The 16,589-nt window shown below is 39.6% G+C and overlaps 2 protein-coding genes across 5 annotated transcripts in view; one reads left to right on the forward strand and one right to left on the reverse strand.

Annotated features, from left to right (window-relative positions):
* The window catches only part of NDUFA9 (NADH:ubiquinone oxidoreductase subunit A9), a 37,762-nt gene extending 23,485 nt beyond the window's left edge, over positions 1 to 14,277 (reverse strand). Inside the window, exons 1-4 of the mRNA XM_058743964.1 lie at positions 14,152 to 14,277; positions 6,121 to 6,291; positions 5,663 to 5,760; positions 1,556 to 1,647 (exon numbers count right to left, since the gene is read on the reverse strand). Coding sequence (XP_058599947.1) covers positions 1,556 to 1,647; positions 5,663 to 5,760; positions 6,121 to 6,291; positions 14,152 to 14,200 — 410 coding nt within the window. The 5' untranslated portion in view covers positions 14,201 to 14,277. The remainder of the gene's footprint in view (positions 1 to 1,555; positions 1,648 to 5,662; positions 5,761 to 6,120; positions 6,292 to 14,151) is intronic.
* A 57-nt stretch (positions 14,278 to 14,334) lies between these two features.
* Positions 14,335 to 16,589, forward strand: part of AKAP3 (A-kinase anchoring protein 3) — a 45,963-nt gene continuing 43,708 nt past the window's right edge. For 3 of the 4 annotated variants that reach the window (XM_058743961.1, XM_058743959.1, XM_058743963.1), the window contains exon 1: positions 14,335 to 15,043. The gene's annotated coding sequence lies outside the window, so the exon portion shown is untranslated. The remainder of the gene's footprint in view (positions 15,044 to 16,589) is intronic. The other variant, XM_058743960.1, reaches the window with a different exon arrangement.

A 16,589-nucleotide genomic window follows, 5' to 3' on the forward strand; every position in this document is an offset into this window, starting at 1 on the left:
AGGCACTGCTATAAGTCACTACAGGAGATATAAAGTCAAAAAAGACCCTGTAAGTAATCAAAGAACTTAAAAATATGTGCTAAGGCAGACATAGATAATCAAACTTAATAAATATTAAGAAAATGGTGTGAACAAAGTGTTGCGGAACTGTGAGATTAAAACACTATTTGTTGATGAACAACCCACACAAAGGTAAAAAGAACTGTTCAAACCAATATTCATGTTATCTTTAACAGTGTGAACAGATCTAGAACACTGTTTACACAAGAAAAACCAATGTTCAGTTTGATGAACAGCAGGATAAATCCTCCTACCTAATCCATCCCAGCTGGACAAATCCAAACACAGCATCGGTAATTCAAGAACAACTGGTGATTCCGTCAAGTTGATGACACCAACCATACTAACACAATCTCTATTAGCTTTTTAGGGGTAACATATCACATTGCTTACATACCAGACTTACCGCTGACTAAACCTCTTGAAAGGGTGTTATTGGGTATATAAACGGGTGTTCAATATTAATGCTTAATGATGGACTAATAAAAAAATGTGACAACTACAATGCCTGACAGTAGAAGGTACCCAGTGAATGTCTACTGAAACTTAAGTCATCACATGCAAAGAAAAAACAGACATCCAGATGGCTAACAGACATATGAAAAAATGCTCAACCTTGCTCATCATCAGGGAAATACAAATCAAAACCATAATTACTGCCTCATCCCTGTCAGATGGCTAACATTAACAACTCAGGAAACAACAGATGTTGGCGACGATGTGGAGAAAGGGGCACCCTCTTACACTGCAAGTGGGAATGCAAAGTGGCCACTCTGGAAAACAGTATAGAGGTTCCTCAAAAAATTAAAAATAGAATTAGCCTACGACCCAGCAACTCACCACAAAGTATTTATCCAAAGGATACAAAAATGCTGATTCAAAGGCGCACATGCACCCCAATGTTTATAGCAACACTATCAACAACAGCCAAATTCAGAAAGAGCTCATGTGTCCATCAACTGATGAATGGATAAAGAGGGTGTGTGCGTGTGTGTCTGTACACACACACACACACACACACACACACACACACACAAAATGGAATATTACTTGGCAATCAAAAACAATGAAATCTTGCCATTTGCAACAACGTGGATGAAACTGGAGTATATATTATGCTAAATGAAATAAATCAGTCAGAGAAAAATAAATATTGTATGATTTCACTCATATGTGAAATTTAAGACATAAAACAAATGAACATAGGGGAAGAGAAGAAAAAATAAGATAAAAACAGAGAGGGAGATAAACCGTAAAAGACTCTTAAATACAGAGAACAAACTGAGGGTGGCTGGAGGGGAGGCGGTATGGGGGATGGACTAAATGGATGAAGGACATTAAGAAGGGCACTTGTCGGGATGAGCACTGGGTGTTGTATGGAAGTGATGAATCACTAAATTCTGCCCCTGAAACCAATACTACACTATATGTTAACTAACTTGAATTTGAATTTAAAAAAAAGAAAAGAAAAAGAAAAATCAAGCCAAAGACTTACTTGGTTTCCCATTCTCGCCCAACAAGATTAATGACCACATTGCTGTGCTTCACTGCTCTTTGGATAGAATCTTTGTCCTTGCCATTCCATTCCTAGAAAAACAGCAGCCGGTCAGATGAAAACATAAGGGGTCTCCCCTGGCACGTTTCAAAATAGGCCATCTGATATAGTCAGAATTTAGTACCATTTTATATAGGCTCCATTTATTACAACAAAAACGGTCATGAGGTCTGAACTCCTTGCTGATTCTCTAGCTCTCCTGGAGACAAATAGGTCAAAAAACATCTATTTCATTCAGGTAATGAAATGACAGAATTAGAAAAGACAATATTCATTTCTAGTGGGGCATATCCATTTTTGGCCACCCAACTGTCCCCAGGAAGTTTGTAAGGGATTCTAGTTACCAAATCTCCCTTCCTGAAACACAGCCAAAGACCAAGGATTATTTGGGAGGAAAATGGACTTTCCCTTTTAGTGGCAACCAGTTACAGACTAAAGACAGGAGGACTATCTCCTAAAGGCTAATGTTAAAATGGGAGCCTTCGTGACTATTTTCTTATTTCTTTTTAACTCTTTCCTCTTCACAATCCCAGATCTAGTCATTTCTACTTCAAAGACATGTCAAGCACACTCGGGGAGGTGTGACCTGCCCCAAAGTGCAGGCTGAGCCCATGGCAGATTTTCGTGTAGAACTAAAGTTCTGAGTGATTCAGACTATAGTCAGACTGACGATTCAGGTCCAAAATAGAAACCGGGGATGAAATAACCCCTAGCAAAGGTACAGCATTTTCTACATTAAAATGAAATTGGATTTTTTAAGCATTTGAATGGGAAATAATAAGCAGTAAGAAGCTTCTTAGGGTCAAATGCTAAGGTGTACGTAAGAGTGAGTGGGGAGGGAGGTGAGGAGGGAAGTGAGCAGGAGGGGGTGCACTAACATCCCTGTGCAATTTAGAAAAGAGAGCCATGGCTACAGAAATCCGATTCCAGAGCAAAAGATGAAGCTCTCAGAAGGAGGAACTAGTTATAAGCGAAGAAGTGCAGGGTCGGGGGGACAAGAGAAGTGTAGAGTAATAGCTGTGGAGTCAGACAGGAATGCAAATTCCATTTGCCTTTTTATAAACTGTACAAATTCTCCAACCTCCATGTAAAATTTGAAAATAAAAAATAAAAAATTTGAAAATACAACCTACCTCATGTGTTTGCTATGAAGATTATGTAAAAGAGACATAAAATCTGCTGCACAGTGTGTGACATACCCAACAAAAACAGCAGTTCTACACATACAGAGCTGAAACTTTTTTAGAAAAGATGGCAAAGGGAGAAGAAAAAGAATCCAAGAAGATTCACAGTGGAAGAGATTGGTGCATAACTGCAAGAAAGGCCCAAGAGGGATGCCTGGAGAGAAAGAACTAAAAGGAAACCAAATTCTCAGGGATGAGGCCCAGGGGGCGCACTCAGGTTAGCAAACCAAGTAGCCATTAAGACAGAAGTTTCCAATGGAGACCAAAGCAGGGAAATCAGGGCTCCACACCCAGTGTGGTCCATCCTTCTCAAAAATAAACAACAGTGAAGTCTCCCCTGTTTTACCTTTCCTGTACTTCCCCTTTTGTAAACATTATTACATTCAAAGTTATATGTTTAGTCTCCATACTCTCTTTTAAGACTGAGAGCTCCCTGTGGTCTTACTCATCAAAGCTTAAATACCTGTGGTAAAAACGGAATATACATCATATGGCTCAATTCCAATGACTCTGCATGTGTAAGCCAGTCAAAGTGTTCACCCATTATTTGCGAAATACTTTAATTCTGAGGACTGACAAGGCGACCCATAATCTCAAGTCACAAAGAAACAGAGAAAAGCTAAGCTCCTGTAACTGTAATACCATGAAGATTAAGATTTTAGAAAAGAAAAACACTTTATAGAAACAAGAAATTTCCAATATAGTATTATACTTAGCTTGTGAACTTTCAGTAAAGAATAAATGAAAAGCTATTAAAAGCAAAAATGTAAGAGAGATCACAAATACTCTGAATGAATGTATCAGAGATCTTAAGGATGTTTACCAAATATTTTTTAAGAGGGGAAAGTGGATTTTGAGAAACTTAACAGAAGACCATGGGGGAGGGGAAGGGGGAAAAAAAGAGAGAGGGAGGGAGGCAAAGCATAAGAGACTCTTAAATACTGAGAACTGAGGACAATAAATTATATTAATTAAAAAAAAAAAAAGAGGGGAAAGTGTGTAAATGGAAGAGCTCAACTCCATACAGGATGATAAACACAGGAAAATTTAAGCAGAAGAATAGGAGAGGAAGCATCCAGAGTGTTTCTCAATAGGATAACTGTAGACATTGGGGCAACAGAGCTCTTTGTGGAAAGGGACTGCCTTGGGCACTGTATGCTACTTAGCATCCCTGGTCCCTAGGTAATAAATCAGTATGATCACCAGTCATTGTGGCAACCATAAGGGCCCACACATTTCTAATCACAGCATTGAAGGGTCTCCCCTACCCTGTATCCCCTGCCTTGCCCCATAGGCAACCACTGGCCCAAAGAAAGAACCTTCAGATTAAAGAGTAACAACAGGGAAGGCACAGCAAGCAGTGTTCTAAGCTAAGTCTGTGCCAAGGAAGCAAGTCATAAAACACCGTATGTGTGATTTTCAGTCTACGGAAGCACTGTCCAACAGAAATATAACATAAGGCACATAGGCAATTCTGAATTTTCTACTCTCACATTTATTGTTATTTTTTTTTTTTTTTGAGAGAGAGAGAGAGTGTGAGAGACAGAGAGAGAGAGAGAGAGAGAGAGAGAGAATATCTTAAGCAGGCTCCATGCCCAGCACAGGGGCCCGATGCGGGGCTCTATCTCACAACCTGGAAATCATGACCTGAGCCGAAATCAAGAGTTGAACGATTAACCAATCGAGCCACCCAGATACCTCTCCACTAGTCACATCTAAAATAGTAAAATGAGGAGCGCCTGGGTGGCTCAGTTGGTTAAGCATCCCAACTTTGGCTCAGGTCACAATCTCATGGTCTGTGAGTTTGAGGCCCACGTTGGGCTCTATGCTGACAGCTCAGAGCCTGGAGAGTGCTTTGGATTCTGTGTGTGTGTCTCTTTCTCTCTATGCCTCTCCTCCACTCACACTCTGTCTCTCTCTCTCTCTCCCTCTCTCTCCCTTTCAAAAGTAAATCAACATTAAATTTTTTTTTTTTTTTTAATTTTAGGGGCACCTGGCTGGCTTAGTTGCCTAAGCATCCAACTCTTGGTTTCGGTTCAGGTCATGATCTCATGGTTCAGTTCGTGGGTTCAAGCCCCACATCAGGCTCTGCGTGGACAGCTCAGAGACTGCTTGGGATTCTCTCACTCCCTCTCTCTGCCTCTCCCCCCAAGCACACACATGTTCTCTCTCTCTGTCTCTTTCGCTCAAAATAAATAAATAAATATTTTAAAAACTTTTTTCTTAAAGAGTAAAATGAAACAGGCGAAATTCATTTTAATAATATACTTTATTTAACCAAATATACCCCTTATATTATTTTAATATTTAGTAAGTATAAAAAATTATTCATGACTTATATTATTTTCTTTGTACTATGTCGTTGAAATTTGATTGTATTTTATACTTACATCACATCTGAATTAAGATTGGCCACATTTCAAGTGTTCAGTGGCCACATGTGGCTAATGGCTACCATACTGGATGGCAGGGGCCTAGAGCAGGGATCAGCAAATTATGACCCATGGGCAAATCTAGCCTATAGTCTAACTTTGTAAATAAACTTTTATTAGAACACAGCCACTCCCATTCATTTATATTTTATCTATGGCTACTTTCAGGCAAAAGGGGAGAGCTGAGTAATCATGACAAAGACCCTATGACCTACAAAGGCTAAAATATTTACCAACTGGCTTTTTACAGAAAATGACATTTGCCAACTACTAGATAAGAGTTTATAAGAATGAGGTAAATGGAGGATGCCATTGGTTCACTCTGAGATGAAACTGCTGCTTTATTATACTGCCTCTCTCTCCTAAAAATGACCTCAGTACTTTACATCAGTCAACTCCAATGATCAGCAATCAGTCACACAGACTCTTACCAGAAAGATAATCTGACCCAGGTCACCCATGGGACGAAGGTGCATGGTGTCATATGCTTCACACCGATAGGGTATGATCACCTGTGACCCCATACGTCCTAAAAAAGAACAGATTGAAACAAGGATCAATACTAACATAATATGAATACTTTATACAACAGTGAGTTGGTAAATATTTAAGTTACAGCATGACAAGTAAATGGAAATCATGTTTCACAAAAACATATTTTGCCCTGCTAGAGATGCCATAACTTTTCAGAGACCCCTATTCCTGTTTCAACATCCTACAGAGGAAGAATGATAATGCTTCCTAACATACAGCAGATCAAAATTACATAAATCCAAGATACAAGTAATTTGTAACACTGTTAAATTGAAAAGAAACATGGTTCATGGTTTTCATTAGGCAACCCTAATAAGTGGCACTGAGCATACTGAACTCAAGGAACTTTACTTACCAAGGCGGTTGACAACATATCGGCCCAAGAATCCCGTTGCTCCAAATACAGTGGCCACAACCCCACTGACTGAAGAACGCCCACCTTTCCCATGAGGTATGAGTGAATGATGAAGCTGGCGACGAGGAGGGCCATGAAACACAGCTACGGCTCTCGCAGTAATAGAAGAACCTTAAAGAAAACCCCAGAGTATAAAAAAGTGGCAAACGTTAATATAAAAGTGAGTATGAATAACCTCTTTTCCTAGAAACTTGTAACATTATTTTGCTATCAGTACTTCCATATACTTAAGTTTAAAATGAACTTTTAAACTAAAAGTTATAATGTAAGTGCCTACAGCAATAATAAACACAACCAGTTGCAACAAAAAATCCATACATCATAAGGAAATATATAAAAATTAGAAAGTACAGTTGATCCTTGAACAACATGGGTTTTAACTGCATGGGTCCACTTATATGAGGATTTTTTTTGATAAATATAGCACAGTACTATAAATGTATTTTCCCTTCCTTATGATTTTCTTTAGTAACATTTTCTTTTCTCTTGCTTACTTTATTGTAAAAACACGACATATAATACATACACATAAAACATACAAAATATGGTAATCAGTTCTTTAGTTACCAGTGAGGCTTCTGGTAAACAGTAGGCTATTGGTGATTAAGTTCGGGGGGAGTCAAAAGTTATACATGAATTTTTTACTGCATGGGGAGGGGAGGGGGTCAGTGCCCCTAACTACTTCATTGTTCAAAGGTCAACTATAAACTCCCTGCCCTGGGGCGCCTGGGTGGCGCAGTCGGTTAAGCGTCCGGCTTCAGCCAGGTCACGATCTCGCGGTCCGTGAGTTCGAGCCCCGCGTCAGGCTCTGGGCTGATGGCTCGGAGCCTGGAGCCTGTTTCCGATTCTGTGTCTCCCTCTCTCTCTGCCCCTCCCCCGTTCATGCTCTGTCTCTCTCTGTCCCAAAAATAAATAAAAAACGTTGAAAAAAAAAATTTAAAAAAATAAAAAAATAAACTCCCTGCCCTATGGGATACAATATACAATATATTGTGATACAATATTTAAGTCACATTAAAAAAATTAAACAGTTAAAAATTAAGAGAGTAGAAACCTCCACAGTAAAAGGCACTGAGAGAATGCAAGGAAGGGAGCAATAAATCAGATAATTATGAGGAAGGATTCCTGGATAAAGTAGGTTTTGGGGGGCCTTTTTATTTTCCAGTTTTACTGAGAATGAACTGACATACAGCCCTGTGTAAGTTCAAGGCATATGGCATGATGGTTTGATTTATGTATATATAATGAAATGATTACACTAGGTTCAGCTGGCATCCACCAACTCATAGAGATCCAATAAAAATGAAAGAAGAAAAAAACAATTTTCTCCTTGCATTGAGAACTCTTAGCATGAACTCCCTTAAATTTTCTATGTATCTTACAGCAGCATTAGCTAAAGTCACCATGTTGTACATTACATCCCGAGTACTTTTTTACGTTATAATGGTAGGCTTGTACCCTCTGACCACCTTCCTCCAATCCTCACTCCCGCAACCCTTCACCTCTGGCCACCGCAAGTCTGAGCTCTTTTTCTACGAGTTTAGGTTTTTTTTTTAATTCCACATATAAGTGAGATCACACAGTATATGTCTTTCTCTGTCTGACTTATTTCACTTTAGGATAATGCCTTTAGGGTCGATCCATGTTGGAGCAGATGGAAGGATTTCCTCACTTTTTGTGGCTGAATAAAAGCCACACAACCCAGCGTGTGTGTGTGTGTGTGTGTATATGTGTGCGTATATATATATATATATATATATACGCACACATATACACACTACAACCTATTTATCTGTTCATCCCCTAATGGACACTTAGGTTGTTCTCACGTCTCAGCTACTGTAAATAATGCTGCAATAAACATGAGAATGCAGATATCTTTTTGACTTAGTGTTTTCACTCCCCTTGAATATATATTAGCAGAAGTGGAATTGCTGGATTGTACAGTTGTTATTTTTAATTTTTTGAGGAATCTCCATGCTGCTTTCCATAGTGGCTGCACCACTTTACAATCCCAATAGCAGTGCACAAGGGCTCACTTTTCTCCACATCCTCGCTAACACGTGTTATCTCTTGTCTTTTTGATGATGGTGATTATAACAGGTGTGAGGTCATAGCTTACTGTGGTTTTAATTTGCATTTCCCTGATGACTAGTAATGTTGAGTACCTTTTCATGTACCTGTTGGCCTGCCGTATATTTTCTTTGCCCATGTTTTAATTGGGTTATTTGTCGGTTTTTCCTACTGAGTAATAAACTATTTTGAGAAAGGTTTTAAAGAGGAGTAACAACAGATTTCCATGTGAAACATGTAACACATACAACAATGTAGAGATGGAAATGAATAAGCCCAGTGCAGGTAACAGAAGATTTACCTGGAACAGACTCTGAAACTGATGATGAATGAAAAATAAAGTTGATGATATATGCTGGAGGTAGAGGACTGTTCGTATAGAACATTTTTTTTAAAAAGCGTACAGTTCAGACTTAATATAAAACTATTGAAAATCATCAAAAGTAATGACAAAAGGAGTGTTTGAGAAAAGATTTCTGAACTTTGGAAAGGTTAATAGTGATTTGTCAAACCTCTCACTATTTCTTTTTCATACACTCAAGTTCTTGATCCTCAAAGTTCCTGCATCAGTGCTTTACATCTTCTCCACCCAGTCTATATGTGCAAGGAGACTACGTGGCCTTAGCCTGAACATCTGCCAGGATGGGAAACACCACTTCCCATGGCAGACCGTACTCATTCCATCCAATAGTGAGCAAGTTCCACCACATGGGAGATCAGTGGCTGCTTCCCAGTAGCGTTGATCCCTATGTTCCTCTGGAATGACAAAGGACAAATCTAATCCCTCTTCTACACCTAAGTGTAGCAACGATATCTCTACTAAGTCTTCTCCAGGTTACACATCCTAGGTTCTGTTAACTATTCCTCATTTGGCAGAAGTGTAAAACTCCTTTGGATACATGTCAATTTTCAAGTGCCTTGAAACTCATTAGGGCAGTTTTAGAGCAAGTTACCTAATGTTCAGGGAGTAAGTAAAAAAACAACTGAAAGGTCTAAAGTGCTGATAAACGTCTGCTCCAATCAACAAACTGCTTACCAAGAGCACTAGTGCTTTGTAAACTTGGGGAAAGCTAAAAGAAACAAACAGAAATTGCTTTAGAAAATCTGTGTTTGGAGGGAAAAAAAAGTCATTTCAAGCCCCAAGTTGGGCTCTGTATTGGGCATGAAGGAAGGAAGGAAAGAAAGATGGAAGGAAGGAAAGAAAGATGGAAGGAAGGAAAAAAAGAAGGAAGGAAGGAAGGAAGGAAGGAAGGAAGGAAGGAAGGAAGGAAGGAAGGAAGGGAAGGGAGGAAGGAAAGTAAATAAGTAAGTCTGTGTCTATTTTCTGCACCAGACCCTCAGTGGCACTCTGCCCAGAAACCATGGTTTTTCCCTATGCAAAAGCATGAAATTACACAAAAAGCCTAGCTTACTGAATAGCATCTGAAACCACACTAAAAAGGTTAAAACAAACCTAGCTTACTGAAAAGCGTCTGAAACCACGCATCTGAAAGGTTAAAACAAACACTGCAGATCAGACACACAACAATAACTGTCATAGTAACAGCAAAACTTACAAAGCTGTTACCCGATGCCAGGCATTGTTCTATGTGCTTAGTAGGTATTGTCTTATTTAATACAATTTTTACTGTCAGATTACAGATGAGGAAACTCAGGCTCATAGAGGTTAAGTGATTTGCCTGAAAAGCCAGCAAAGGAGAATGAAAAGCAGTCCAGTAAGGGAAGGGGGGGAAAAAAAAAGGAAATGGTAGGAGCCAAACGAAGAGAGTGATTCATAGAGGTAAGAGTTAACTGTCAAATGTTGAAAAGTGAAGTAGGATGGGGACAGAGGACCACAGATCTAGAAGATGTTGGTTCTGAATGGCCTTAATAAGAGCAATTTTATTGCAGTGGGGATGACAGTCTACTGGAGAGGGCAAGAGAAAATGAAAGGCAAGGGAGTGGGAAAAAGAGTATCGATGATTCTTCTGAGGAGACATGCGGAAAAAAGGACTAGAGGAACATGAGGACAAGGAAGGATTTTTTTTTTTTAAATATGAGCTATTATAACATATTTACACGCTGATGGAAATGAGCTGGTAGAGGGGAAACATTAATGATTCAGGGGAGGAAACGCACAAGTAATTGAGGATGGGATGGATTGCAAAGCAAAGGAACTAGCCTCAGATCAAAACGAAAGGAGCTCATCCACTTTAACAGGAAGGAAAGTTGCAAATTATTGCAGCTCAGCTATTAGATTTTTATGGTGGAGAAAAAGATTGTTCTCATCTAATTCCTTTTTATTTTTTTTTTATTTGAGAGATAGAGAATAGGGGAAAGGTGCAGAGGGAAAGAGAGAGAATCCTAAGCAGGCTCCATGCTGAGTGTGAGCCCCAACATGAGGCTCGATCCCTCAACCCTGGAGTCATGACCTGAGCCCAGATGGAGAGTCAGATGCTCAACCGAATGAGCCACCCCATGCCCCTGACACTGCTGATTTCTAGGTTAAGTTGAGAATGAGAGAGAAGCACATGTTAGAAGTTTTAGGAGATTGGCAATGGTAAATAATCATTACAGAGAAAGGGAAAGCAAATTTCTTTGAAAAAATGTAGTACTGAAAATCTACTTGATGTTTGTATTCATGAATTTAAAATAAGTCAGTTTGGAGTTTTCCCTAGTTCAGTTCTCTACTGCTCAGGGGTAAGCAAGAAATATGTGGTAAGCTTGTTTTTTTTGTTTTTTTGTTTTTTTTAATGCCACAGGCAGATGCACTGGGAAGTTGAGAATTTATAAAAGGGAATGATTAAAATGATGAGTAAGGAAGGAAATGAGGACACTGGACAAAGGACAGTTAATAAATTGTGAAAAATGACTGCAGCCAAGGAATTAATAATGCCTCAAATGGTTGTTATGAGGATTAGAGTAATGTATATAAAGTATTTAGAACATTATCTAGCACATGTTAAGCTCTCTATGAGTAACAGATGCTTTCATTTGTTATTACTTCAAAATCCCTGAGGTGATATTACAGCAACCTCATCAAATTATTTGGGTTTTTTTTTTCCAAAAATTATGGACCAAGCACTATTCTAAACTGTAACTAGCACAGTAAAAAAGACAAAGTGCCTGGCCTCAGGGAGCTTACATTTTAGAGGGTTGACATGAAAATTAATACATGAGTAAGTACCTGTCACAGTGCTTTGCACTAATAGGTGCTCAATAAGTAAATATAAGTTGTTTGGCTCCAGCCTATTTTCTTCCACATATTATGAACACCATTAGGAGAGTAATATCCTTTATTCATTATATTCCTTTGCTCAAAAACTTACATTGGTTTCTTACTGTAATATTAAACCAATCCTTCCAAACACATTTGCTTGCACACTGCATTGATTTATTTATAAATTACATACACATTCTATGTAGTACCAATATGTTGTGTACATTATAAAACATACTAAAGCACTTAGAATAGTAGCTGGTATATAGTTTGAACTACAGAAATGTTAGCTATTGTTGTTATTATTACTAAATATGTTTCTTAAGTTCTGATACCATTTTTTTTTTTTTTATGTTCATTTATTCTGAGAGAGAGAGCATGCCTGGGAGCCAGGGAGGGGCAGAGAGAGATGGAGAGAGAATCCCAAGCAAGCTCTGCACCATCAGCATAGAGCCTGACACGGGGTTCAATCCCACAAAACATGTGATCATAACCTGGGCCAAAATCAGAAGTCAGATGTTTAGTCAACTGGAGCCACCCAGGCATCCTGTGAAACCACTTTTTTTTATGCCACTGATTCCTCTTACAAAACCCACTTTGGAGACCACTGGTCTAAACTGCTGGACTTCCAAAGGCCTCCATTATTTAATCCCATCTAATGTATTCAACTTTCTTTTCTACTACTCCAGATCTATAGGTAGTCATTTCACTCCCTTCTAAGGACTTTGTGATTCCATTCTTGTGAATTCTTGTGATTCCACCTTGTCCTTGCCTATGCCCGTGCCGGGAAAATACCCAGCTTCTCTGACTTTCCAGATTGTAACAACCCTAAAAAATCAGTGGAAGCTTTGCAATTCTCTACTGGTCTTCCAATCTAATTACTTCAAATGATACAATATTTCCCTTTTCTGATTTCCTATGGTACTTAATAGTCTCTCCACATTTCACCATATATAATGTATTACACAGTTCTGTTCTATAGTGTTTTGATTATGTTACACACTAGACTTGCCTCTCCAGAGTTTATGCAAAAGCTTATTTTACCAGAGACAATAAAGCATACTGGTTAAGAGCACAAGCAATGGCTTCAATTTAAAAGGGGTACGTTACAGTGAAAATGTTTATGGAAATATTTAGGATTGTGGATAGCAGATAGCAGATACTCAACCAATAGCAGTTATTATCATTCATGATCTACATTATGTCACACCAATGTAATACTTTGACAGGAACCAACAAATGTCTTGCAAAGAAGTCATGACTACAAAACCATCACTATAAATGATGTGAACCAATCACCTTCCCAGTAGTATGCAGAAGCCCTACCCAAGATGTAAAACTAAAAAAGTCCTCCAAATACTTCTGACTTGCTTCTCAGCCTAAACATCAGAACTACTTGTGTAGCTTTTTAAAATTTAAGGTGCAAGGAGCCGATCTCAAAAATTCTGATTTAATACCTCTGCAATGAGTCCCCATTTCTATTTTTTCTAAAAGCATTAAAAATTATTTGGGGCGCCTGGGTGGCGCAGTCGGTTAAGCGTCCGACTTCAGCCAGGTCACGATCTCGCGGTCCGTGAGTTCGAGCCCCGCGTCAGGCTCTGGGCTGATGGCTCGGGGCCTGGAGCCTGTTTCCGATTCTGTGTCTCCCTCTCTCTCTGCCCCTCCCCCGTTCATGCTCTGTCTCTCTCTGTCCCAAAAATAAATAAAAAACGTTGAAAAAAATTTTTTAAAAAAAAATTATTCTAACATGCAGCTAATTTTGAGAACAAACAATATTTGGTAATGACTAGAATACATTACGAAAAAATACAACTTTTGGAGGCTGATTGGGTCAAATTTGTGAAAGGATGGAGGCAGAAGAATGATAATGAACCGTAACTGTATTTCCAATTTCCTTGCTTTTCTTGCCTCCTTTTGTGTGTGTAAGAGCAAATATATACTGTATTCTCAAACTGAGGACCGTGACAGCAGATCCAATCAGAATAGAAGGAAAAATAAACAACGCTTAGACAAACACTAGATATCCTTTACTCTTCTTCCCTTTTCTTTCCATTAAACTCCTGACTGTTGGTTCTCTCTCCAGCATCCCTCGCTCCCCCAGACCTCAGTGCCTCGACCTAACACACTCTACATCCGCAGAAACGCCTCGGACTTAGAAAATGCTTTTATAAATGTTACTTTAACCGTTTCAGAAACTCCCTGACGTTGTGGTATTACCGCCACTGTAACAGAAAGAATCTCAACTTGAGAGAGATTAAGGGTTTGCACAAGATCATACAGTCAATCCATTAAGAACATTCTGTCACTATCTTTTTCCCCCCATCTTTTTCTGATTCTTCCCCCCACGGGGGCCCAAAAGGCCCGCTGCCGGCCACACACACTTGTCTCATAACCTCAAACCGTTCCAACTCTTCCAGAACTCATTCTTTCGATCCTTTACAACCCCCCCCCCCGCCACGTTCTCCTTTTCCCTTCCCGTTGCTCATGTTCGCTCAGCACAGACCCCCTTCCAAGTGTACAATTTAATATGTGAGCCGGGGAGGGGAAAAGGAAAGCAGAAACTACAGGCAGTTCCGGACCTAAAAAAACCGAGGTGCCTTGGGAGTCGGCATGAACGCTGCAGCACGGCACCACTCCCAACACTTCGGATCCCCATCTCGGAATCCCGATAGGGAGCCCCTGCTCCCGGTGACACTTACGTGACATTGGCAGGGCTCGGACAACCCTAGGGCGGACGGCGGCCGCCATCTTCTCCCACAATCCCCCGCAACCGGCGCTCTGGCTACGGCTACTGAGCTGGGCCAAAAGAAATCTTCCACGCCTTGCTGCGCAGGCGCCAACGGGAAAAGAAGGGGCGTGTCAGAGATTAGGATAGGGTGTAAACTGGAGGGAACTGGGGAGGAGAGCAAGGTACAAGGGAGGGTACGTGGAAAAGAGGGCAAAAAGGGGAAATAGAAAGTGAAGAATTTTGGGGTCAGAATCTCAGATCTGGAGCCGACCGTAAAGATAATCTCATTACCAAGGAATGTGAAGTTCAGAGTCAACCAGTGACTGGCTCGAGGGCATACACAATGGCACAACCCGAGCTGCCTGAGCCAAGCTTTCCTGACTCAGTTCAGTTCATTATTTCCTGAAAATGTCAGATAGAGAAGTTCTGGTGAGACTAGGGGAAAGTAGAGGCGCGGCCCCTGCGCTCGGGAAGTTCTCGAAGGAGAGAACCAGGGTCTAGAGGAGGAGTCAGAAAAGAAAGGAGTGAAGCAGGGACGAAGAGAAAGGGAGGAAAAAAAATAGAAATGAGGATGTGCACGTCGAACTCGTGCACATTCTCTCCCCGGAGACTTAGCTCTTGTTGTACCCTTTGCCTGGCAGGCTACTTAGATGTCTACTCCAGTTCAAGTTTCTGCTCGAAGAAAACTTCTCAGACACCCAAGGTGGTCATCACTCCATCAGCCTCTTCGTTGTTATTTTATATATGAAAGCACTTACCACCAACTGACATGTGAATCCAGGTATCCTTATCCTGGTGTATGATTCATGAGTGGACTTAAGGAAGTCTGTGAACCTCCTGAAATATTAAGTAAAATCTAGTGGGTACGTATGCCACTGCACATTTTTCTAGAAGGAAACTCAAGATGACTCTAGAACAGTGGTTCTTAATTTTTTTTAAACTGTGGACCAATTTGAGAATCTGCACTGTTTTAGAAAGAGGTATCTAGACTCCAAGGAGATTCCAGAAAGATTAAGTACTTGGCTTTTTTAACTAGTCTATTTTGGTCGTTCAAGTTCTCGGAGTAGGAGACAGCAAACTGCTCTGAGACATCTGCCTTGGGCTTATCAGAAAACAAACTAGTTGGGGGATCTTTCTAGATTGGTAATTCTTTCAGTGTTTTGTGGGGTTTTTGTTGTTGTTGTTGTTGTTGTGTGTGTGTGTGTGTGTGTGTTTAGGAAGAAAGCAGTGTGAATTGCTTGGATGGACAAAAGTCCCATAATGAGCAGAGGTTATTAGGCTTGTAAAATTGGTTGTTCCCCATTCTATCCCTCCCCCACTATTTGTTGAAGTGTTATCTACCAAATTGAATTGCAAGAGGAAAGAAACTTTTGAAGAAAATCAGAGAAGTTTAAAAATGCTACACAGTCTTAAATCTCTTGACCTCGTCCAGTTTTCACCCAGTGCTTAAAATTTTCTGATATTTGATTCTGGGGTCAATATGATTATAAAAAACTGGTTCTGAAAAGTTGACAGACCCCATTATCATCACCATCCTCCTAACACCTGTGTAACATGCCAAGTATGGTATTTTACATTTCCAAGTCAAACACTGATTGATGTTCTCAATACTAGTTTCAAGGTGGCATATTGTTCAAAAAGCACTGACTTAAAACTCGGAATGTTAGATCCCAGTCCTAGCTTTACCAGTTAATAGTTGTGACCTGGGCAAGTTTCTACACCTGTCAAACAGGGAAAGTAATACCTGCCCTATTACCTCAAAAGGTTATTGTGAGGATCAGATGACATAATGGGTGTGAAGGTGCTTTCTCAACTGCAGAATACTGTATGCATGTAAATGAAGTTCTATTTAAATACCACTGAAGTATCAAAATCCTAGACTGTTAGAACTTGAAGGGATGTAAGACATGAGTAAGCCCAATTTCTTTATTTTAAAGATGAAAAAACTGAGGCAGTATAAAAAAATCATCAATAGATAAATAACCTTGTTGAAGAAAGCCTGTAACAAACAAGTCAGTGACTTCTGAATTTGTTAACAGTTGTAAACTTTATCTTGTGACCTTGATCAAGATTCTTCTTGTTTCATAGAAACTACATATCAGTCCTATATGGAGTCATTAATTAAGAGTACCTAGGATAACATTTCTAAAGGGGATGTACTAAAAATAAAGTCCTTCTCAAGGAAAGAAATTGTCAATCAAATGCCTCTTGGTCTGATTTATCCCAGCTCATTCTCAGGTCAAGGCATTGTAGAGAAAGGATTAGTGCTATTGTATCTGACCATCAAAAACAAAATTATAACCCAGAAATGGTCAGTTTGGGCAAAATATCTGCAAATGTATTATTATTATTACAAAAGGTAAGATGCTTATAACAGAGTCAAGGCTGAGTCCACAAAATGAAATGATT

Source organism: Neofelis nebulosa, chromosome 8, assembly GCF_028018385.1.
Source record: "Neofelis nebulosa isolate mNeoNeb1 chromosome 8, mNeoNeb1.pri, whole genome shotgun sequence".
Classification (NCBI taxonomy): Eukaryota; Metazoa; Chordata; class Mammalia; order Carnivora; family Felidae; genus Neofelis; species Neofelis nebulosa.